The sequence below is a fragment of the Pezoporus occidentalis genome, unplaced genomic scaffold, assembly GCF_034315485.1.
Source record: "Pezoporus occidentalis ecotype Australia unplaced genomic scaffold, CSIRO_AGI_Poc_V1 ctg224, whole genome shotgun sequence".
NCBI classification, from domain to species: Eukaryota; Metazoa; Chordata; class Aves; order Psittaciformes; family Psittacidae; genus Pezoporus; species Pezoporus occidentalis.
The window spans coordinates 1,120,234-1,143,508 of NW_026914117.1; the positions used below are offsets into that span (position 1 = coordinate 1,120,234).

The 23,275-nt window shown below is 41.6% G+C and overlaps 1 protein-coding gene and 1 long non-coding RNA gene across 5 annotated transcripts in view; one reads left to right on the forward strand and one right to left on the reverse strand.

Moving 5' to 3' along the window:
• Positions 1 to 1,840: 1,840 nt before the first annotated feature.
• NDST4 (N-deacetylase and N-sulfotransferase 4) overlaps positions 1,841 to 23,275 on the reverse strand; it is a 107,276-nt gene continuing 85,841 nt past the window's right edge. Inside the window, exons 7-15 of one of the 3 annotated variants that reach the window (XR_009965243.1) lie at positions 21,447 to 21,629; positions 19,697 to 19,793; positions 18,434 to 18,557; positions 16,715 to 16,886; positions 14,379 to 14,549; positions 12,199 to 12,308; positions 7,427 to 7,529; positions 6,696 to 7,262; positions 1,841 to 2,212 (exon numbers count right to left, since the gene is read on the reverse strand). Coding sequence is in view for 1 of the 3 variants with exons in the window: in XM_062620882.1 (XP_062476866.1) it covers positions 2,200 to 2,212; positions 7,147 to 7,262; positions 7,427 to 7,529; positions 12,199 to 12,308; positions 14,379 to 14,549; positions 16,715 to 16,886; positions 18,434 to 18,557; positions 19,697 to 19,793; positions 21,447 to 21,629 (1,089 nt within the window). In the remaining 2 variants the exon portion in view is untranslated. Of the gene's footprint in view, positions 2,213 to 6,695; positions 7,263 to 7,426; positions 7,530 to 10,195; positions 10,309 to 12,194; positions 12,309 to 14,378; positions 14,550 to 16,714; positions 16,887 to 18,433; positions 18,558 to 19,696; positions 19,794 to 21,446; positions 21,630 to 23,275 lie in introns of those variants that run through there. The other 2 variants (XM_062620882.1, XR_009965244.1) reach the window with 2 other exon arrangements.
• Positions 16,514 to 21,531, forward strand: LOC134164772 (uncharacterized). Of its 2 annotated transcripts, XR_009965254.1 has the most exons (3): positions 16,514 to 16,621; positions 18,970 to 19,058; positions 21,386 to 21,531. It is a non-coding gene; the product is annotated as an uncharacterized LOC134164772 (long non-coding RNA). The 2 variants fall into 2 exon arrangements; XR_009965253.1 differs by lacking the exon at positions 16,514 to 16,621 and having other exon boundaries at positions 18,460 to 19,058.

Sequence of the window (23,275 nt, forward strand, 5' to 3'; positions counted from 1 at the left end):
ATGTCTTCCTTCCCACTCAGGGAATAGTAAAGAAATGCATGAGATGGCCAAGAAAAGGCAGGGACATCTCAGTGACAGGGGGAAAAAAAAAAAATTGCCCTTTGGGTTTGTTTTTTTTTTCTCTTTCTCCAGTAATCTGCTAATTTAGATGTATAAAGGCATTTGGGATCCAGAGCAGCAGACAGGTGAATGTCCGTGAGGGCTTTTAAAATTGCCTGTCTGACCCCATTGATACCAAATAATTATGATAGAAAGCTGATTCCTTTTTAGTTTCTAAGGGCCTACAGGTGATTTTGTTTATTTATTTATTTTTAGGAACATACTTAAAGTTTTAAAATATTTTGAAAATTTTACCTAGCATGTCTCCCTTGTCCGAAAGCATCAAGCACATCCAGAAAAAAGCCGAAGCATGTATTAAGATACTGTAGTGTCATTTCTGATTTGCTTAACGATAAAAGCTCTAGTGAGGCATGATTTGCTATTCTGTAAGTTTCGTACTAAGAATCCTTGACTCTGGTATGATTTAACCTGATTGTGACATAGATCTGTAAAGAAAATGAATATTTTACAGTAAAAACTAGATGCATTATGGTGTTGGAGGGGGGGCTGAAATCACTATCTCATCATTCTGAGCGCATAGTTGGAGCCACATTCAAGGTGATTTGCATCAGCTGAAACTGGATGGTTTTCAGATTCCTTAAACAGAGCAGAGGAAAAAAAAAACGATGTGGTAATTAGAGAAAAAGCCTACACAGGGCTGTGAGAATATCCACACCTCTCATGCGGGGAGGTGGGTCACAGTTTTGAAAGACAGGCCCATAACTGTGTCTTATGCAGCGTAACAGACATCTGAGTGTCAGACTTGCCTGAATTCATATTCCTTGCCTGGGAGATGGAAGGAGGAGGGAGGCGGAGGACACAGGCAATGGCACTCTGTCCTGGGTTCAGCAGTAGCAGTCATGTTTCTCCTTCTTGGTAGCTGGTGCAGTGCAAGTGTTTTGACTTTTGGCCTGGGAACAGAGCTGATAGCGATGTTTTGGTTTGGCCAAGGACTTTGTGAGCCTCATGCTCTGCCATGGAGGAGGGGAAGCCAGGAGGAAGCAGAGACAGGACACCTGACCCAAACTGACCAAAGAGGTATTCCATACCACAGCACGTCATGCCCAGGATGTAACGGGGAGTTAGCCGGAAGGGCTGGGAGACTGCAGGGTTGGAGGAGGTATCGGTCGGAGCTTGGTCGGGCTTGGGGGGCGAGTTATCAGTCAGCTGGTGCTGAGGTGTTATATTCTCTTCCCTTGTTATTTCCTTTGTCCTTATTATCATTGGTGGTAGCAGTAGTGATCTGTGTTATACTTTAGTTACTAAACTGTTCTTATCTCAACCCGTGGGAGTTGCATTCTTTTCGATTCTCCTCTCCGTCCCTCCAGGAGTAGGGGGAGGGAAAGAAGGGGGGGATTGAGTGGACGCGTTACCTGACTGGGTTTAAACCACGACACACTCCCAGTGCTGGTTCTGTAAATCCCATGGTATTGGGGCTGCTGTGTCAAGAAGGTGTGAAGGTCTTATCAGTTGGTGAGGCAGGAGAAGCTGAGTTAGTGCGCCACCTGAAGTATATGGCAGGGATTACTGAAGAGTAGATTTTGGCTCAGAAAATGGGAGAGAGGATTTGAGGAAAGAAGAAAAGCTCTCTCTGTAAGACACCTTCAGAAGTGTTTATTCTGCGGCAGTGAGAAGAACCAATAATAAGGTGTGTGCACATCAAGTATTTTAAACAATTCTAGCAAACTGTCTTTGACTTCCCCCATAGCCCCACACCGCCTACCCTCACCCCATCCCCTCCCCCCCAGAAAGGTACTTCATGTGATCCAAATGTCTTTTGGTCTCCTTTCTCTTCAACACCAAATACTTGTTCAACTGGACTTGCTGTTGTCACATAGGAGGATAAAGGAAAAAAAAAAGGCAAGGAAAAGAGCTTGGGCAGGACAGAGGAATTTTTCCTCAGCTCTATCAAGATGTCTTTTGTACTGAAATAGTACAGAAATTACAAGAAGTCTTAGAAAAGTTATCCAGTCACTGGAGCACTGAATACTTCAGAATCTGCATTGCTTGCAAATCCTTATTTAGTTCTGGCAGCTTTTCTAGATGGGATAGTGGTAGAGGAACCGCATCCATAGGCAGGTCCACACCTTTGCAGTCGCACTAAAAGGATAAACTGGAAGGGAAGAAAGAAAAAATAAAGAGAATGTAAGAAATGTTGTCTGACAGGGAAATTCCTGTCCTAAGAACATACACTTAAACAAAAGTTTCTGAGGCAACAATTCCTGGCAGATTTATGCAGAGATATATAAACTAATATAATGGTAGACAAGACTAAACTGTTAAAGCTAAATTGCATTGTCTGATATCAGTGAGGGTAAAGATAGCGAGGTGATCATATGACATTTCAACTCCTAGAGAAAGAGCACGTGCTGGTAAGAGATGGCACTGCAGAGCTAAAATGGAAAAGCTGAATTGCATGTGCAACAAGAGCTTCTGACACCAGCAGTGATCTTAATCTTACTTAACTACAATAAAACTAGACACTTGGTCCCTCCTGGTTTATATACCTGTGTTGTACCTCTTTTACAAAGCTGCCACATGCTCACAGTACAGTTATAAACATCAATTGGAAACCCATTATAAACACATAATTTGCTACTGATAGAAACTAAATGACTTGATGTCTAACTAAAGTTGACCCAGCTTAGGGGAAAGGAGCACCCTACATCTAACTTATTCTCAGCTGGTTGCTCTGGAGATGAATAATATTCCCCTGTCTCATGGGCTCTGCCATTGTGTGCCTTTCAGATGTACTATGCTGGCTCAAAGTTTAACACGAATAAGAAGGTAGAGGAGGAGGGGGAAGGAAAAGGAGAAAACATTCAGCTTCTGCTTATGTGCTCAGGGCACATCCCCGCTGCTTTATTATACATCAGAGAGTCTGGACCTATCAGCACTTTGCGCAAAAATTTCCTCCCCTAGGAATTTATTAGTCTGCCATATTAATTTGTTTTGGGGACACTCATCAGTCTGATTCTGTATCAGAGAGAAAATTTGTTTTATTAGAAAACATCTATGAGCAGTTAATGCATCAACTTTATTTTGACCTTGAGAGGTCAATGCATAATTAGAGGGTTTTGGATTCCATTCTGATTGCTTCTTGCTCAAAGACAACCTTGATTATATAAGCTTGGTTTTCTGAGGGCTGCAGTCCTCCTTTAATCATCAAATATGCTGCTGTAGATCCTGACACCTCTATCTGGCCTATAGACTTTTCTCATAGTCAGGGAGGATGGAGCAGAGGGGGACCTGCAGGGTATGGCAATTTCATTACTGAGCAGCAGCTAAAACCATCATAATTATCAGTGCTGTTCCCAGGCTGAAAGTGAAAAACACAGCACTGCACCAGCTACTAAGAAGGAGAAACAATGACTGCCACTACTGAACCCAGGACACTGTGGTTTGCTGGAATTAATAGACTCCCACCAATCTGCACAGGCAGTAGATCAGATCCTCAGTGTGGGAAGGTGCCTGCAAACCTCTTCAGGAACCTGTATTTCCAGGGGAATGGGAGCAAACTGCAGCTGCAGCCCTCCTCGAAGTAAAACTCATTGATTTACAGCCTGCATCTCATGGAGATATTGTGGAGACAAATCCTGTGGCTTATGAATAGCAAAGAAGGGCCAGCATTATCTTTCCTAGCAACAGGCCCCCTGCCATGAATAACTGTTTCATTTTTATTGCATTTGTTTTTCTGGTCTTTAAGAATCCCAGCAATTACGTGGTCAGCAATATGAAAGGCATGAAAGAAAACGAGATCATTTATAGGGAGTTCACAAAGGCTCCTCTATAAGACAGTGGTACAGAGAAATTCTGTGTTGATGGGTTCTATTACAAGTGGAAGAAATGAAACTTTGAAATACTGTTATTTCATCTTTATATGACACATAATGAACTCAATTCAAATGTTGGTTTTCAATGGAGCATGAGATCTCTCGGAAAAGTGGTGCCCATTCAAACTGAAAAAATAACAATGTGGTATAGAAATATCAAGTGTATTCTGAGGACATGATGCTATTACAGAGCTGAGAGATGGAAACACTTAATTATTTTTTCTTTTAAATGAAAAGCCAAGAACAAGAAGTAATTTCCCACATTTTATGGTGTTTGTCTCATTTCCTTGAAAAACTTCTGAAACCAATTTCATGTTTATTTAGATTTTAATCCAGAAGTTATGAAGTCATCTTTTAATTAATAATGAGCCATTTCTAAAGCATTTTAGCAGCTAAAATGTTATCAAATGGTTGATTTAGCTATTCTTCTCTGACCAAGCTTTACTTATCAAAAACTCTCATCAGACTAGTCACCTCTGGCATTATCAGTGCTAAGTGAAGAGTGTGAATTTGCAACAAAGTATGTAACTGGCACCCCACCCTCCCCAGTAAAAATAATAATAGAAAAAGAAAAGCCAGCCCAAGCCCCCTCCCCTTCCCCGCAAGGTTCCTTTTATTTGACTCTTGGTTTGCCCCAGCTGTTCTCCTGCTCAAAATATAGGAACTAGAAAAATTACTTCAGGAAATAAAAATCAAAACCTTTCCTCAGACCCTCACAGCTCCCTCCCATCTTCATTTGTGAGATCAAATACCATCTTCTTTTCAGATCACCTAGTTTTAGACTTACAGAGCTGAGCTCTTCCTCCGAATGAGTTGTCTATTGTCCTTTTTCAATTAATAGAGAGAAAGAAGCAAGATTAATTTTACTCATTTAAGAAGCCTGCTTTGTGATGAGATGAATGGTGCCCTAGAAGTGCTATTTCCCTTCATCACCTATAAAATAAAGTAGATGTCTCAATGATGTGAGATAAATCCCGTATCAGTATTTAAAAGGAAAGACTGTCTTTGAGGCTTTCCTGTGTGTTTGTGTATGTTCTTGGTGCTGGTTGCACCTCAGCCCCTCCTCCATGGACCAAGGAGGGCAGTGCCAGCTCCTCACATGGGAGAGAAACCTGGACCAAGGCTGTGCTGGGACTGAGAAAGGGACTGGAATAGTGTGAAGGGAGGAAGCAGGCAGGCATGCTGAGGTGGGCAGTGGTGGAGGAAAGTGAGAGAGGCCGGGTGAGAGGAAACACTGTGGGAGGAAGGAGGTGCCACTGTCAAGCTGTGAGTGTGATGGGTGGCAGCAGGATAGCTGTGGGAAGCAATAGACTTGCCAATCCAGAGCAAAAAAGTGTCATGATCTTGGTGGACAGTCTCATGATTTAGGGATTTGGTAAAGTTAAGTTGGATATCTACATGTATCAACTGGTTTGAAGCAGGAATTGATTAATTTACATGCTCTTGAATATGACAGCCTGTGATTTCCACTGATTTGTGCTCCCTGAGGCTAGCTTTCACTAGGCTGAATTGATGGTGCAACCCCAAGTCCAGTTCTGTCTCCTGAGTTAGGAGTTAGGGGTCATGTTCATGCAGAGGAGAAAGCGCAAAGCCTCTGCAGCACCTGAAACGGCTTATGCCTAGGAAGACAGGGAAGTCTGAAAACTAAAACCTGCTCTGTTTTGTGCTGCATAAAGAACATGTAGCAAAGCTTTGGCAGCTTTGGTATTCTTGTGAAAAAGTGTTACAATGCTAAAATGTCTAAATGGTATTTGTTCCCTTGACTTAAATTTCCCAGCAAGTTTGTGCCCAGTCTTGTTAACCTTGCCCACACATATCTGGTGAAAAAGCACAGTTCTTAATACTGTATTTCTGGTAAACCACCCTTTCATCGGCACAAAATGCAGATATGTATAAGCATATGTCTGATCGAGAGATACTGTAGGTAAATATGTAGACATAAAAATTAGGCATCATATATGTGATATATATGTAGTGGATATGCTTGTCCTTTCAGTGCCATTAAAGTCTGTAGAAGGCAGTTGTTCTTCAACAGACTGTAGTTTTTTTCAAAACCTTAACATATACTTTGGTCATTAAAGTTTGTTTTCTATAATAGCTTGCAGACCGAGACACTAGCTGGCTAACCTAATTGCTTACTTTGAAAGCTTCGGAGAAAACCCACAGCTTTCCAGATACAAAAAAATCGTTGGTATCAGATTATTGTCAGTACACTGGTTGCATGCCCTGCTTAGACTTTAAAAGGTTTTGGAGTGTTTTGAGTAGTCCCTTGGCATTGCAACAAAACATTTGATATGATCTCACGTCTTGGAGCTTTGTCACGTCTGCTGTAGGAAGCCAACACGTGTGATGAAAAACCTCTGGGTGGCAAAGCAGCCCTGTCCAACAGGCAGGCAATGGAGTTCACTGAGATCTGGGAGGACATCCCCTTGCTGCTTTGCACCTCAACCACCGATACAACTCCAGTAAATAGGGATATATCTTCTTGTGAAAGGGGGAAAAAATCCCAGATCAACGGAAGAAAGAACACAGACTGTCATCAGTTATTAATGGAATCCCAGGGAAGCAGGTTAGGTGAGAATTTAGCCCACCTTTTGCTGTAGAGAAAGCAATGATGGTGTATTGACTCTACATATGGCAGGACCATTAGGAATCCCAACTGCAAACTGCTGAATATCCCCCTATAAAATGATAGGAAAATTTGCAGGGTTGGGATTAAACCCAGCAGAAGCAAACACAGAAAAATCCCAGAGGATGACCAACCTCACGGTCCAGTGGGAGATGTTCCCATCCTTTGCTCAGGTCCTGACAGACTGCAGTTTGTCATGTACGCTGAAGTCAATCCATCCTACACACAGTTTCTGGTACTTCCTGGTGTATAGAGGGACTAAGCTATGCACAAATCCTGGTCTCGATAAAGAATAATGCCATGTAGCTCTCTATTATTTCCTGGAAGCTGACAAAAGGGGTCGATGCTTGTATCTGTCAGCATTTGCATATCTGTCAAAAGCTGACAAAAGGGGTCCGATGCTTGTATCTGTCAGTACTGTCAGTGGGTGGGGTGGGTATTAATCTTCTGTGGATTTTGTTTTTTTTTTTAGTGGAGTGTTATTCATGAGGTCCTCTACTGATGATCACAAGTGAGTTGGAGAAGCAAGGGGTTTGACGGTGAAGAAAATCGTCCTTATTTGGGTCCCTTGCCCTTGTGTGCTACCTGACCTTCTGCAGCTCCTGTCTCAGCCAGGAGGGCAGGGGTTGCCCCAGCCTGTGCAACAGCTTGGACAACTCCACGTTGTGGTCTCTGTAGTAGCTCGACAGAAATTCTCGAGACTGAGAAGGATGGGGAAAAAAGAAAAAGAAACAACAGTCAAGGAAGGAAACCCACCCAGGAGATATGCACTGCTCCCAGCAAGGGGCTCAGTGTGGCTAGTTTTGGAGTCAAACAGAAGGTCAATATTCAAACATGTTAACTTGAATCTCTGGAAAGCCCTTACCTCTTGGTCCATTGGTGGGTATTTCCGACCTTTGCTTTTTCCCAGGCACTTTGTTTTCCCTCCTTCCAATAACTGGCACCAAAAGCCTTTCTGAGGGTCAAACCTGTAGAGGATTATATTTTTTAAAGACCTCACTACAGAATAATCGTCCAACTACTGAGACATCAGTGTTAGCCAGCAAGTGTTGCTGCCCACATCTCTCTAGATGACAGAAATACTGAGGACAGAGTGGGAAACGGCTTTCCTGTCTTGTGAAAGCTCCAGGAATTTATTTTTTTTTTCCACAAATTTTGTTTAGAAGTGGCTCAAGGTCAGAGGTTTTTCACATTGTGCTTTACCTACACTAGCTTGTTTAGCTAGTTATTATTCTTCTTGTCCAGCATGTAGGGTACAAGTTTTAAGTGTTGATCTGTAGGATGCCAGTCAAAGTCCTGAGCCTCAGTCTCAAGGATCTTACACAGCCCCAGTCCAGACTGTGACTCATATTTTGTTGTCTGGTTTTGGTCAGAGATTTTATTAGTGTCAAACTGCTCCATGTATCCCTGTGGGATGGTAATGTTTTGATCAACTGACACTTGAAAGAACTTTTTGCTGAAAAAAATTAATCAGCTCTTTCGCTGGAATTAGATGTGCTGTATTCTCAGGACATCACCAGCTGTGCTAAAGGACAGCTGTCCATCCTTCAGCTGGAGCTGATGCTGTCACTGGTTGGCACTGTCAAGGTGAGAGGGGTTAAAAAGGGCAAGCATCTATTTGCTGGCTTCCACAGGCATGGGCTCAGTCCCTCAGTCTACTTGTAGAGAAAAGTAATTACTGTGTGACTACCACATGATGAGAAATATAATATTGGTAGGTTTTATGTTGATTTTTGAGTGAAGTAAGCAGTGTTCAGGTCTACTGAAAGAACTGTGGTTTGATTGGTAATAATTTAACTGCACCTGAGAAGCTGGTGGTTCCGTATCTTTAGATCTAAATGTAATTTTCATTCCAAAGATGGCATTAGAGCATAAACACTATCTTAGCAGTCTTATCTGAAATACACAATTTGATTTCTATGTCTAAAATTCACAGGAATTTTAGATTAAGACTTTAAAGCACATACTCACTAAGGAATGAACAACACGCAGTGTTAAGTATTGAATTTATTGCTGCGGGACTTGCAGCATGCATAAAACATTGGCAAGGTTTGGATTTCTGCTATTCAGCAGATGTTTGAAAAGGATGAAGTAGAATTGGCTGGAACAGGTTGTTAATGGGTTACAGACTATCTTGTTGCCCTAGGTCTAGCCGTACAACATGGGTGCACCTGCAATTTGCCACTGTATGTAAGTGAACTGATTTCTGGAGAAGGGTGAACCTTCTGCGCATTTTCTTGCCCAGCTCTTTATGGCAGGCCTTATTTCCTAAATTCCTTCAGTAGCTGTATCAATTAAAAATAAATAAATCATTGGTTAAATAGTTATATCAGTGATAAATTCATTTCTGCTTTGGCCTTTTCCATCTGCTCGTTGTATGGTGAAGTACTTGTGCTGGCTTGCACTAATTTCCCAAAAGAAGCAGCAATATAGTGTGCTGGGAAAGGAAAACTGCAAAACTGTGCCCCAAACAATATTTCTGCCTCAGAAGAAACATATTGAATGGATTTGGGTAGGGGAAAAGAGGGTAAGACAGCTAGGGCTGAATTCAATCAAGGCGTTCAGGCATTGTGAAACTCTCAAAACCGTGAAAAGATAATTGGGCACAATGGAAGTATTTATTTGAAAATAGTGATAGTTTTAAGGGTAATGTTACAAGTGAGCTCTTTAAAGCAGCCAGCAGAAGCCTCTCCTCCAGGCCTGGTTACTTTTTCCTCCCCTACAGAGCGAGGCTGTGGGAGGTGCAGGGCTGAACCGGGACACCTTTACTCTCACCCCGCCTCTTGGGAAGTCAATACCTGATGCTAGAGGCAGGGTGGGTGCCTATTGGGGGCAGAGATAAACAATGCCACCATGAGGATCCTTCTGGTATCCTCTGACAAAATGTTGCAGTGCTCCAAGAGAAAACATTTTTTTAAACACATTCCTCTAATCCTGCCTTTTCCTTTCCTTCCTGTTCTTCACAGGAGAGAAAACGAGGGAAATCTCCTCTGTGAGGCTTATGGATGTTGAGCTGCCTCTGTGGCCAGAGCATGGTGTGAGGAGCCAGGCTAGAGGAAAAGGCATTTTGTCCTAGGTTTCTGTTCATAAAGTTCAGGCACTTAAAATTTTAAGCTATCAATCACTCCCTGTGAAAACGAGTTGGGTGGGGGAGAGGTGGGAAACATCTCTTCAGTGCCATAGTGGGAACTTCATGCAGACAACTGACTAGTTTCCCTCTCCTAGCGCTTTGTGAGTTACCCTAGCGTCGACTGATGGCATTGCATGTGAAAGCCTTGAAACATTAGTTGATTTTCCTCATTTTTTTTCACTACTCTGATCTCTCAGGTCATGGAATCACAGAATCACAGATGGATTAGAAGGGACATTTAAATGGCATCTCGTTCCAGCCTCACTGCTATGAGCCAGGGACACCTTCCACTAGACCAGGTTGCTCAAAGCTCCACCCAACCTGACCTTGAACACTTCCAGGGATGGGGCACCTACCACCTCTCTGGGAAACCTGTGCCAGTGTCTTACCACCCTCATTGTAAAGAATGTCTTCCTTGTATCTAGTCTGAATCTAGGTCCTCTTTAGCAGTGTGTGTAAGAAGCAATGACCTAGTTGCCCATCTCAGATGTGGCTCTTGCTAACCTGACATGATGTGCAATTCTCTCCAGATGCCTGAGCCCTTCGTCTGTCTCCCCTCTGATGTCTTCTTCCGCTGTCTCTGATTAGTACTTTCCTTCTGCCTGGTTTTGGTTTTACTCTCCTATAAGACGTTCACATAATTACTCAGGGTGATGAACTTGTTGCTCCCTAGTGTTTGCAGGTCTGGGTCCTCAGGCTTCTTTGTGACAACTTTAAAAATCTGTGGTGTACAGTTATTAGTCAGTAATGACAAGGAGCGATCCTATGCAATCTTTTTTACTTTGGCAGTCCTACCATAAAGTGACTACATTGTTCAGTACATTTTTCAATTAAATCCTAAATCTGTACAGAAGTGTGTACTCCCACAGCACATTTGCATTCTTGTTGCCTCTAAAAAGTGATTGCATAATTTTATAGATGTGTTTACAATCCATTTTTCCTGTCCAAACAAATAGGAGGCCGAAGTTTGTTCCTGGTGTCTGACTCTGCTGGCTTTAATTTAGTTACAGAAAAGAGGATATATGTATGTGGGTGTGTATTTAAAAACCCAAGCAGAAGGCACTGCAGATGTGTGGCAGCAGTTATTCAAAGATCAGTAGTTCAGCTGTGTACTCAAACTCCTCCTCTATTTCAGCTACATTGGAAAACAATGACTTAAAAAATTACATTGTCAAATCTAAAATTTTTCCTTTAGAAAAAGATTTTGGCACAGCAACATTCTTAAGGCCCAAAGACCAGCAAGCACTCAACTCTCTCTTTAAACCTGTTGTATGAAAAACCAGAACCCTCCTGGTGAAAGAAACATTAAGCAATCATGAGCAGAGAGGGGGCTGTGTGGGGTTGCTGGAAAGCCTGTGATCTCCTTTTCCCCTCACTTTTCCTGGTACCAGCCATCAGGGAAGGTAAGGTACAGGCTTTGCTATTTCCCACCCCACATGCAGGCTCATGCTTTCTGCTTGCACACTGACTTGGCAAAATCCCCTACTGCAGTGCCAGGCTTCTCAGCACATAGATGTTCCAGGGCTCTCTGAGCCCAGCACTTTGGGCTGTAATGGGATGATGCTCCTCCTGTGTAGAGGCTCAGTACAAAAGCTACTTACAATTTTCTGCCAGCTTAAGAGGGGAGAAAGTAATTCAGCCCACCTCCCGCCCCTGCAGAGACTCTGCCTTCCTGTGGGGAACTGAGAAGAGTCAGAGCACCACACAGGCCATTGATCCCCTTGCATGGGGAAAACTTCACCCTCCAGGTAATGAGGGTGAGAAATGTGATCGGGCTCATCATAGCTGCCTTTGCTAGATCTGAACCAAAGGCTGTGGGAAGTCAATCAAAGGGCTTTCCATATATGAAAATGGGATTAGGAAATTATAAATTTGGTCCATGTTAAAAGGAAATTATCAAGAAACTATATGACCAAACAAATCTTCTCTTACTGGGCAATTCTAACCCAGTGTCTGTCATTAGACTCCAACAAGAATATGGTAACAACCTTTTAGCCAAATTATTCACACCTGACCCTAGGTGGTCTTCAGGTTCTGGAGACTAGCATAACGTTCAACAGTCTGATGTACAAACGTGTGCTGAGTTCTTACGTGCACAGCTCACTGCAGCAGAAGGTACATTTTAAATGGTCCAGTGATGAAAGCAAATCAGATACCCATAGCAAACAAGCACTGAGTGCCTCAGGTCGGACACTCAAACTTAGCAGATGTGTTTTTACATAAAGCTGTATGTTCATTCTGCATCTGATACAACAGATCGTGTAGGTATTTGTTCTGGATGTTGTGCAAAGTAGAGTTTGCATGTGGGAATGGGAATGTATGCAGTCATCAATTCTGTAATGTGTTATATACCTGCAAGTTAAGGGAAAACTGGAGGGGTGTTAGACAACCCCAAGCTTTGCAAAATTAGTGTTGTTATGGATTTTTTTTTTATTAATTATAATTAATGATCAAGTGGGGATGTACAGCATGATCCCGTAAGCCAGAGAGTAAAGGAACAGACTCACATTAGAGCTTCAGAGTAATTATAATGAGGAGAGACTCCAAGAAACTTCTGCACTTCATCCATCACAGTAGCTGGGTCACTTCTTAGCTGCTGTCCATCAATAATAAGCAACTGTAGAGGTAAAAATGCTAGTTATTTAGAACCAATACTAAGGCTAACAGCATGGGGTTAAATTAGCATGTGACTCTGTACAGTTTAATTACAGATGAACTTCCTTTTAGATATACTTTATTCTGTTGAATTTGTATAGGTGGGCACTTTATATCCCTGTGCACACATTGTTCAAACGCAACAGTTAAAGCTCACAAGCCAATGCTGACTCTCAGAAAATTCTGAGAAAAAGAGACAAAGAAGGAATGTAAAATTATGATTGAGATTTATATTGTGCCTTTAGGAAATCTGGCATGGAAGGTAAGTAGCAGAAAGCTCATGTATATCTTAGAGTAAAATGTTCAGAAGCTACTGAATTTCATGTTCAAAAGTGATATTGTGGCAATTTATTTAAAATTTGCCACCAGCCTCTCAGTCATGCAGGTTTGCAAAATTGTTAGCAAAGGGTTTTTTTTGTTTTGTTTCTAATTAAAGAAGAGTGTGGCATAAAGGTACATTGACCTCCATAAGCAAATGTTCAGACAGGGTATCAAAAGTGTCATGGAGTACCAAGCAGTATTACTAAGAACTATTTCAGGCAGATGTAGTTTATATTTACTTTGAAGGCTTATTATGAATTATTAAGTTTTTGAGTGCACAGGCCAAGAGAATGCACATTACTGAGGCCCATTAGTAAGCACTGTGAGTGCTCTCTCACTTTGTGCATTTTATTGAGAATGAGTGCATTTTGTTGTGCATCTTGTAAAATTAATCACTGTAACCATGAAACATGAGTGGTTACCAGTTTTACAAGGAAGATGTCAGTGTGCCCCTGAATGTTTAATAAGAGGGCTGCAGTCACTCTTCATTGGAAGAGAAGGAGAAAAATCTTCATGAGAGGGACAGCAGCAGGATGAGGGCAAAGAAGGAGCACAGGTAACAGGGCATGGGATGTTTGGCATCTTTTGCATGCTCCAAGTTCATCAGAACAGCCCCTTCTCCTTCAGAGGAAGAAGTTGGTTTGTGCTGGAGATGAGGAGACATACCCTGTTTGTTCCTAGGGTCATACTGCCTGGGGACAGCCTTTGCTGCTCTAGGCAGTACTGCTTCCCTGTTATGAAGGAGTAGAAAGGCCAGAGATGAAAGAAGAAAGTACTTTCTCCTTTCTCCTGGAAGTGAGATTGGCCTGCTTCTCCTATTTGTAGTACAGCTGAGACTGTATAATAGAAAAAGGGAGGATTGCAAAAAGACAAAGCTTCTATTTTCTTTCTGGATTTTCAGGTCCCTGACTAAACAGGCAACACTCAGTTCCACCTCCTTTCAGCAAAATTCTGTCCCACATAAGGTAATCTCTGGAGATATTTGTTCATTATACTTGCTCATTAAACACCCTTTTACAATTTCTTCTTACAGTAGGTAGACTTATGAACTGAGCTGTGGACAACATCCATGGGTCAAGAGTGCCCATGTATATATTTTGTAGTACTAAAATTTTGCTTTAGGTTTATATATCTGTAAACAATATTTTTAGTAATGGGAATATTCTTTAGGTCTATGTGTTTACATATATTTTTTCATGGGAAAGATTATAAAAGTTCAGTAAGACGCCTGAAGGAAGATGGGGGCAAAAGAATGTATTGCTGCTCTAACACTGAGAAAGGCTAATTCCAGATCAGGATGAAACAAATGTGGATTTTTTTATGAAAGGGAGTGAGTGGGAAGTGGAATGAAATTTCTAAAGTCCTGCCATTTTCTAAATGAATTTGTCAAAACTTCCCACAATGTCTCATGCTGCAGCTGCTTGTTTCTTGGGACCCAGAAGCCTTGTTAACCTTGGCTGATGCTGGAATGAATCCCCAAAGTCCCCCAACAGGCCCATGTGGCCGCAGTTCGTAGCATTTTCCCATTGCATCTTTTCCATCAGAAAACAGAAAAATCAACACACTTCTGCGAAATAGCCTGGTCGTGTTAGAGCTGCATTTCCTATCAGCTCAGAGTTGCAGTGGGAACTATCCCAGCACCTCTAGTGATGAGGCCATGCTCATTTTTGGGACTTTGATAAGCTTGGTTAAACAACAGGTTGAAAATTACCTGTGAAGCAGGGTAATGAGTTAACCATCGTTCAATATGGACAGCATACCAGCCGGGTGTCAGGCATCTCTTCTGGAGGGTCCTTATCTCTGAGGACGCCCACTGGCTGGATGTAATGACTTCATAAAAATTGAATTTCAAGGCAGTAGGGTCCTCATGGGATCGCTGGTGCTAATGGGAGATATTAGGCAGGTATCACAAGGATGCTGAGGATGAAGCCATGAGCCTCCCAAGATCTGTTGGGAGGGCTGTGCTGGCACAGTGCGAGGGGAGTTGAGAAGCCAAATTTTGCCAAAATATACACAATTTTTTACTGCTTTGCATCTTGCACATTGACAATTGTAAAGGTGCAAGTGAGCTATTAAAAATGGTGCAGACTGCAGCCCTAGACCATGTTTTATTCCTTGCAGAAATCATAACACCAGTATCAGAAATGGCGTATTTTATGCTGATTGCAACATTAGTAATTCGTGTCTGTTTTAACTCTGCTTTCAATATGCCCTTTATCTGTATGATTACACCATATTTTACAAATATGTTTTTTAAGTAGAGTAGACTTTCTTATGCAAAGACATAGGCTTGGTATTGTGGTTTAAGCCCAGCCGGTAACTTAGAACCACACAGCTGCTCACTCACTCCCCCCACTTCTTTCCCCTCCCTCCTCCTGGAGGGATGGGGAGGAAAATCAAAAGAATGTAACTCCCATGGGTTGAGATAAGAACAGCCCAGTAACTAAGGTATAACACAAAATCACTACTGCTACCACCAATAATGATAATGATAAGTGAAATAACAAGGGAAGAGAATACAACTGCTCACCACCTGCTGACCGATACCCAGCCCAACCCGAGCAGCGATTTAGCCCTTCCAGGTAACTCCCCCAGTTTATATACTGGGCATGACGTGCTGTGGTATGGAATATCCCTTGGGCTAGTTTGGATCAGATGTCCTGTCTCTGCTTCCTCCCGACTTCCCCTCCTCCCTGGCAGAGCATGAGACTGAGAAAGTCCTTTGTCAGAGTAAACATTACTGAGCAGCAACAATTAAGAACATAGCTGTTTTTTGTTCCCAGGCTGAAAGTCAAAAACACAGCTGAACCTTGAGACAAAGGGGGGGGGGGGGGGGCACAAAATGGAATATAGAAATCTTTAGAATTAGTTTTAGGTAATGTTAAGTTTGAAGGCTTTGTAACAGTAGCAATGGAAAATTACTGAGGCGCATGATACATAGAAAAAAAATAGAGTGCAGCTAGAGAACATACTGAGAATTCTCACAAGATAAATCGTTGCAGTTGACATAGTTTTAAGAAAAAAACAGTCTAGAAGAACAGGACGCAGGATAAGGAGTATCTGGGAGCCTCTGGTGTCCAGGATGGGCTACAGTTAAACTAACTGATAAGTAGGAGGATAGGAGGATTATTATGTTTCTGGTGCTAACGAACCAATTAAACTGGTATGAGCATCTACTGTGCATGCTTCAAAGGCTGCCAGAAGTGATGAAGATTGTTGGAGGAAGTAAACGACCCTCAGAGACCACCACCACAATTCTGTATGCATGCGGGGAACTTCCTGGAAAATGATGTAATCCATACGTAGCCTCATGAATATGTATGTATGCCCAGTGGCTATAAAAGGATGGTTTGTGTGGCAATGGGGAGACACACGTTAGGAGGAGCTATCCCCTGTGTCTCCCGGCACCGCAATAAAGAATACCTGCTTGTCAGCTTGAAAACTTTGTTGGCAAGCTTGTTCCTGGAGTTTTCTCTGAATCAATTTGGCAAATCAAGGACACTTGGTAAAAGATAAAGTGCTTCCTAGAGTTTCCTCAGAAAAACAACAGGCTTTCTTTTTTTTTCCAAGGAAAGGGAAAAAAAACCCTGTTCTCCAGGCACAGCCCTTTTTAACTCCATGGAAACTTTAGGAGGCACTGCATACATATGCACACCACCCCACGTAGCTTGGCTTACATGCTGGAGGATGGGATGATGTACCAGATTCTCAGCATCAAGAGAAAAGCTCTGATTTTCTAGCTAGTCTATGCTCATTTCTCCCGTGTATTCCCTTGGGCGAGGCACACTGCTTTTCCTCGATGCGGTGTCAGTTGTAATTGAGATTAAACTGTTTGTTTACAGCTGGTGGCAGCTCTGTGCTGAGAAGTTTCATCATTTATGACACCAGTGTCACAGATGCCAACTGCAAAAGCTGGCACTCAGCATCCTTCCACTTCTACAGAGTTCAAATTAGGTAACCCTAATTCTTGCTCAAGGGGTTGCTCAAATTCCCACAAATGTTGGCCATCATCCCCTGCTGCTGATTTCTCAAAGGCAAGGTGTGTACCTGGTACCAAGAATATGCCCGATCAGATGGGTCGATGAGGATGGTGATGATCTTGGCCTTGGGGATGAGGGAAGCAGCTCGCTTAGGGGCATCCTCAGAATGGAAATAGTTGGCACTTTTCTCGAAGACAAGGTCAGTGGTGTTGGAAGGAATGGGGAAGAAATCCATGTACCTGGGAGGTGAAGGAACTCATTAGAATTAGCAAAAATGACAAAAGGGTCATATCTCTCTGCTTCCCATTTCCTTGTAGGTGAAAAGGTGGGTTTTCAGGCATAATGCTCAAGAAGCAAAGTTGAATTTCTCAGCTCATTCCAGAACTGGAATAGGGGGAACACATCTTGGCTCTTACATGGTATTGGTAATAGCCAAAGCTTCCATGAAGTCAGGTAGTTAGGTTTTTCCTTTGATGGATGGGATTTTTGCTAAGAAGTTCATCAGTTTGGAATGGGTTTGATTTAGCTGCAGAAGAAAATGGGAAAAGCTTCAAAATGTCAACCATTTAATTTTTAACCTTGTTAAAATACTTCATTTTGGAGCCAGCAAATCTTTCCTTTTAGACATTTTCAGAATGTAAAATTTGAATTTTGGCTTTGAATAGTCTTTTCCACTTAAAACTGATTAGAATTAAAAGTAGAAGAGAAGGTTCAACTGAAAGGGTGAAAAATTCAAATGAAACAAAAGGTGAAATTTCTCTGGAGGTATTTTCGGGTCCCTTTGATTTCACTGAGCACCCTGGGGCTTCCAGTTTTGGTGGGACTCACTGTTTTTTGTCCTTCTATAGAAACAAAGTAGGCAGGGCTCACCCTCTGCCCAGGACCCCACTGACTTTGGAACCTGCAGGCCAGTTTTGGTGATGCCTGGCAGAAGGAGTCTCCAAGAGGCTGGCCAAGGCTGGCCTCTTCGTCTACGTGTTACACGGGGCTGCAGAGGAGAGAAACCCCCCTGCCCCACCACCACTCCTTCTTCGCCACATGTATTACACATGTAATGTAGGATGGCCATGGTGAACTTGCTCTTTATGTAGTATGGAACAACAAACACCAAGCATTTCTTTCTCTTTCCCCTTATTGTTTGTGCCACCTTGACCTGAGCAGCTGGTGCTGTGGCTGCCGCACAGCCTGCTTACATCAGTCAGGCCTGTTCACTCCACACACTGTCCATGCCGTATGCCAGCAAGGAAACCACTCCAGATTAACCTGTGGAGTGTGACATTTATCTTACATTTAGGCTTTCACACAAGGATGAGAACTGCTGAGAAAGCCTTACACAAATGCTTTTCTTAGAAATAAATAGTAAAAGCAATATTTAAAAGTGTGATAGGAATACCATATGAAATGCTCTACACTTGTTTTTTTCTCAAGAAGAGACAAATCAAATGTTACTTCATGAAAAGCCACTTTTGAAAAAAGAGTATAATTCAGTATAGAAACAGTTATGAAAAGAGAGTTTCTATTCAGCATGAGGACAGCCATCATAACTGAGATGTCTATTGTGTTCATTGATGAAAAAATAAGAAAATTGTGACTGTGATATCTAAAAAAAATTAAGGACTTGATTAAATGTCCCATCATTACAAATTAGTTTCTTTTTGTTTGATAATGTCAAGCATAACAAATTCATCCAGTAATTATGTTGATGTCATACATGCTTCTGTAATTGTTCCATTATGGTTTACCATGTATTAATAATGGATGCTTCTTTTTTTGTTATTCTTCTTACCAGTCAATTCCCTTGTGATAGTTGTTTCCATTGAAGAACTGAACTTCTTCAAAAGTTTTTGGACTAGGAAGATTGCTGATAATGGAAGGATGCATCAGAAGAAATAAATAAAGGGCTGTTGTTCCTACAACAACAAAAAGAGATGCCATTAGGAAATAGTAAAAAAATCTCCACCTTTGACCTTATTCATTCAAGAAAGTACTTTAAATCAATGCATGCTGAGATATACAGGAAAATTAGATTACCTTTTATAAGGAAGTTGCCTGTTGATGAAAAGCCTGTGTAAGCACAAGGGGCTTTCAGAGGGATGTGGGATACGTGCAGACTCTTCTGCTTTTTGAGCTTTTGTCATTTCCAAACCCTGAATTCTGCTGTGTGATACAAGCCTGATATTGCTGCTGAAGGCATTGCTTGCTTGACTCTGTATTTAAACCTCTGAGGCAATTAGGCCTGCACATCTTTGTTTTCAAACTATTCATGTTGCACAAAACTTCTCAAAAGCATTAACTGTGGGACTATGTTTTTGTTGCTCCCAGAACTGTCTTTTTGCCCTCTGTGCATTTGTTCTGGGGGTCTGCTACTGAGGAATAAAAATTCTGTTTCAATGCTATTAAGCCTGTATGTGGTAAGTATGCTTTCAAATCCCAGTAACAGTACTTATTCATTATTTGTTTGAGAAAAACAACTGGAAATGTTATATGGTGGTAAACAAAATTTTGGAGAATGTCTCTTTAAAATTGCACTTCGATGTTTTCATGCTATGCAAGCTGTCATTGGACTATGGATTAAAACCTGCTGTCTCTGTCACTGTCACAGTATTTCTGTATGATCTTGGATTAGTCGATTATTTCCCGGCCTCAGCATCCTCTTTGTGTAGTATGTCCACAACAGTAATCACTATCTTGGGAAAGGAATTGGTGGCTTAATTTAAATAATGCCCTGAGACCCTCAGAGGTCTGCAGGGTGTTAAGTACATTTATTGTCAGGTTCTTAAACAATGTTGAAATAATTTGTCAAAGAACTTAATAGCAATCCTAACACAAGGCAGCCTGACAGCAGCATTTTGTTATGTCAAGTGAGTGCAATTTTACTATACAAACAGTTGTCCCTCTCTGTTGGCAGCGAAGGAGTTACTGTCCGAATTCCACAGGGATTGGAAGTGAACCCTTCCTAAGGCAGGGAGTTGGTTTCAATTTACAGAACACAAATACACAGGTGCAAAACTGGGTGGCCAGCTTCGGTTACAAATTCATTACTTCTTACCTGTTTTCTGGGGTCCTATCACCAGAAATTTGGGTAGGTGGTCACAAGTTTTGTCTCTTGACCAAATATCCTTATGTCGTTTATCATCACATGGGTTCTGAAGAAGAAAAGGCAGTTGTGTACATCATGCTGGGGTATCCTAAATATTTGCAAGTCTTTGCAGGTGGGAAGTGTTAGGCAGTAATGCCAGAGCCTTACACTAAGTAGTAAAATCCCGTATTTCCTCATAAGAGTTTACTTGTGGCAGATATTGATCTGGTACTGAGCATTCAGGTACACAGGGATCAAACTCTCAGGTATCTTCCAGGACCAGTCCTTCCAGGGGTCCCAGAGAACTCAGTAAGGCTACACAGTTGTGCAAATCCTGGAAGGATTGGTGTCAAAATCCACACCCTGTGAGACTACTGCATTTCCTTCTCTCCATTAGCTGGGCTCATTTCATAAACTCAGAGTTTTTAGGCACCTAGGTGGTCTCTTTGAGTAAAAATCAATGTGTATGTAATGGTTTTGCATGACTGAGGATTAAGTTCACTCATTAGAAAAAAAGAAAATAAGAAAAAAACATTAAAAAATTGATTTAATCAAGTATTCATTTGAGGTTAAAATGGAAACGTCTGAATAGCTTCAAGGCATTACTTTCTTAGGTGACAAAATGGTTTCAGATATATGGAACTTAGTGCCAATTATAATTTACATAAACACCCAAAAGGAAGAACAAAATAGAAATGTGGGATATTATTCATCTCCTTATCTTTCTACTACCTATGAATGCAAAATAAAAATGTGTGAACAAAGCATGCCACAGAAAAAGTTAGGATTGACTACTTCTTAAAGCAGTTATCACATGCATACTGTTTTTGCATAGTATTGGCTGGTAATAGAAGATACTTTCTGCTAGTGAATAAAGTTAACAAAATAAAATGGAGAAAATTATTAACTGATTTGAATTGCTGTTCCACTGATGCCAGTGGAAATATTATAGATTTAGACTTCTTTTGCATCTGGACCAAAAATAACAGGGAAAATTTCTGTTCCTTTTTGCTAGGATAAGCCCAGAATAACTGCCCAGATCTCCCTGGTGTCACTCTGGATTTATACCTACATAGTTGAAAGCACAGCTTGGCATATCATATTCTGAATAAGAGCCAGACTTCTGTAACAATGATTAGGTAATTACAGTGCTGAAGGAGGTTACAAACATCGCATTTGAAACATATAGTCTATACAGAAACCCTCTTCATTCTTAAACAGAACTGCCCATTCTGTGTTTGCTGCTGACCCCTCTGGCTCTCCCTTTTCCTTGCTGTTCCACTGAAGGGGTTTCAGGTGGTAGGAAACCCTCCTGGTAGCTACAGTGATCCAATGTTAGTGATTTCCCATTGAGGGTTCCAATGACTCTGCATCTCTTACACCTGGCTGGTTGAGAGCATCTTATGGGTAGTGCCACACAATTAGTGAACACAAGGCAATGCATCAGCAGAACTACAAACAGGGAGGATGGGAAGGGAAGCTTTCTCACACATAAGTGGCAATTAGGGGCTTTTACCATGCCTGAGTTAGGGGGAGTGGAAGCTAATCCATTTCTGGTCAAAAGCAGTGGTGTCTCAAGGATACGTAAATAATCTAAGGTAGCATGCAGGAAGAAATAATGTACCTGAACATGAAGGGGGATTATTATATTTTTTATAGGAAAAGATTCTTATTTCAACAAATGGCTTGTAATTGGAGGAGGAAGAAGATGTGATATTACCTGCCAAAGAGGGTCTGTCTGCTCTGGAAAGAGCTCAAAGTACTTCTGAGCCAGCTGAACGGGGGGCAGTGTCTGCAGGTTCAGGTTAGTTGAGCTTTTAACAAAGTTGGCCAGGTTGACAAAGGTGTATAAGCCCAGGCGATCGTTCCCATAATTAGATAAATGGGTCATGAAGATGCTGATCTGGGAGGCAAGAGAAACTTTTCAGTTACAGGGTATCAGGAGATAGCGGCATCTGGATGGAAAGGTGGGCACAGGGGCTCCAAGAGGTTTGCTAAACCCTGTACACACCCCAAACCAAAAGGCAATAAAAATGTTAAACTAGTTGCACTTCCTGTCTTCTCTGTGAGGGTCACATCTCCAAACTTCTCATGTGTGCACTATTTCTTTAAAATCCCTTATCTGAAGGGATGTATTGCTCAAGAGCTCCCCATGGAGTAGCATTCAGGAGTTGCTCTTGGAGATATTTTTGTCAATATTATGTTTTGAGTTCTTTTTACAAGCAACATAGAAACTGTTTATTGCATGCTTTAAGTTTACTTTGCTGTTCCTCATCCCTGGGCAGGTGTCTGGAAGGTGCTGGCAAATGTGAGCCCTCGGTTATGAATCCCCAGCACTTCGGAACATCTGAGGGAGACAGCTCGCAGCTCTTCAGACATGTAGGCAAAGCTTAATTTCAGGGCTGCTATTTATGGAATTAACCTGAAATTCTGACTAATATGGTGTCTCCTATGAATGAAGGTTGGCTAATTTGTTTAAATTGGCATAGCTGGAAGTAGGTAAGTTCTGAAATGTAAAGATTTCAAGCCTTTGTGAATGATGGTATCTCAGCTAAATATCACTGTCATTGTTTTCTCCTTAAAGCCAATAAGGCTGCCTTTTTGTCAGCCTTACTCTGGTTCTCCTGTATGTGTCCGCTGCTCTGTAGATCTTATAATTTCTTTCAGAGGGATTAAGATAATTTGTAAGAATAACATGAAGAATATATTTCCCAGTATTTTCTTTACATGGGGTGATTAAACTCAGTTTTGCAGCTGCAAAGGCCTCATTTCTCTGTAGATGGTAATTTTTCAGTTTTATGAAGATACTATCAGACTGAGTGTTGTTACTTGACTCTTCTACTCAGTAAATTGGCCTAAGATAGGATGCGCAATGACAGTGCAATTTAATTATGCTGTTATCAAGAAATGACATCAAAGTGGTAATGTTGCACACACAATGTAGGTCATTTTTTTTTGCTGGTGTGCAGTCCCAGGGTTTTGTTCTAGCAGAAGAAAGGGCTGCTGATAAAAATACTGTGTCCTGACTTTCAAAATAACCATGGAATGCAAAACCACATGCTTTCCACTTAAACCATCTTGCTCTGCCAACATGGTGCTTTGAGCATTAGCCCACAATGCTTAAAATCATGGCCATTAGTTTGTTAAATTATTGACAAGGCTTTTCATTCTTCTATAAGGTGAAGATGGATGGAGCTTAGGACAAAGTGTCCCTTACGGCCCATCTGCAGTGTGTTTACCCTGTGCTCACTTTATTCCACAAAAGGTAATTTGTTCCTCACTTTCATTCTGTACTGAGCCTCTCTTGAGCAAAGATTGTCAGCTGTGCAAGGTCTGTGTTCTGTGGGCTTGACTTAACTGGAGTGAACACTGAAATTGCCCTAGACTTTGGGCAGGTCCATATGTGGTACCCCAGAAACAGAAGGAAGGCCATGAATCTTCTTTGGGCTTGCAGTCTACTGACCTTCTCCATCACTCCCCCAGAAATACCAATACAAACATATCCTTTTAAATTTAGAGTTCAGCTTCTTTGCGATATGACAAATGCTT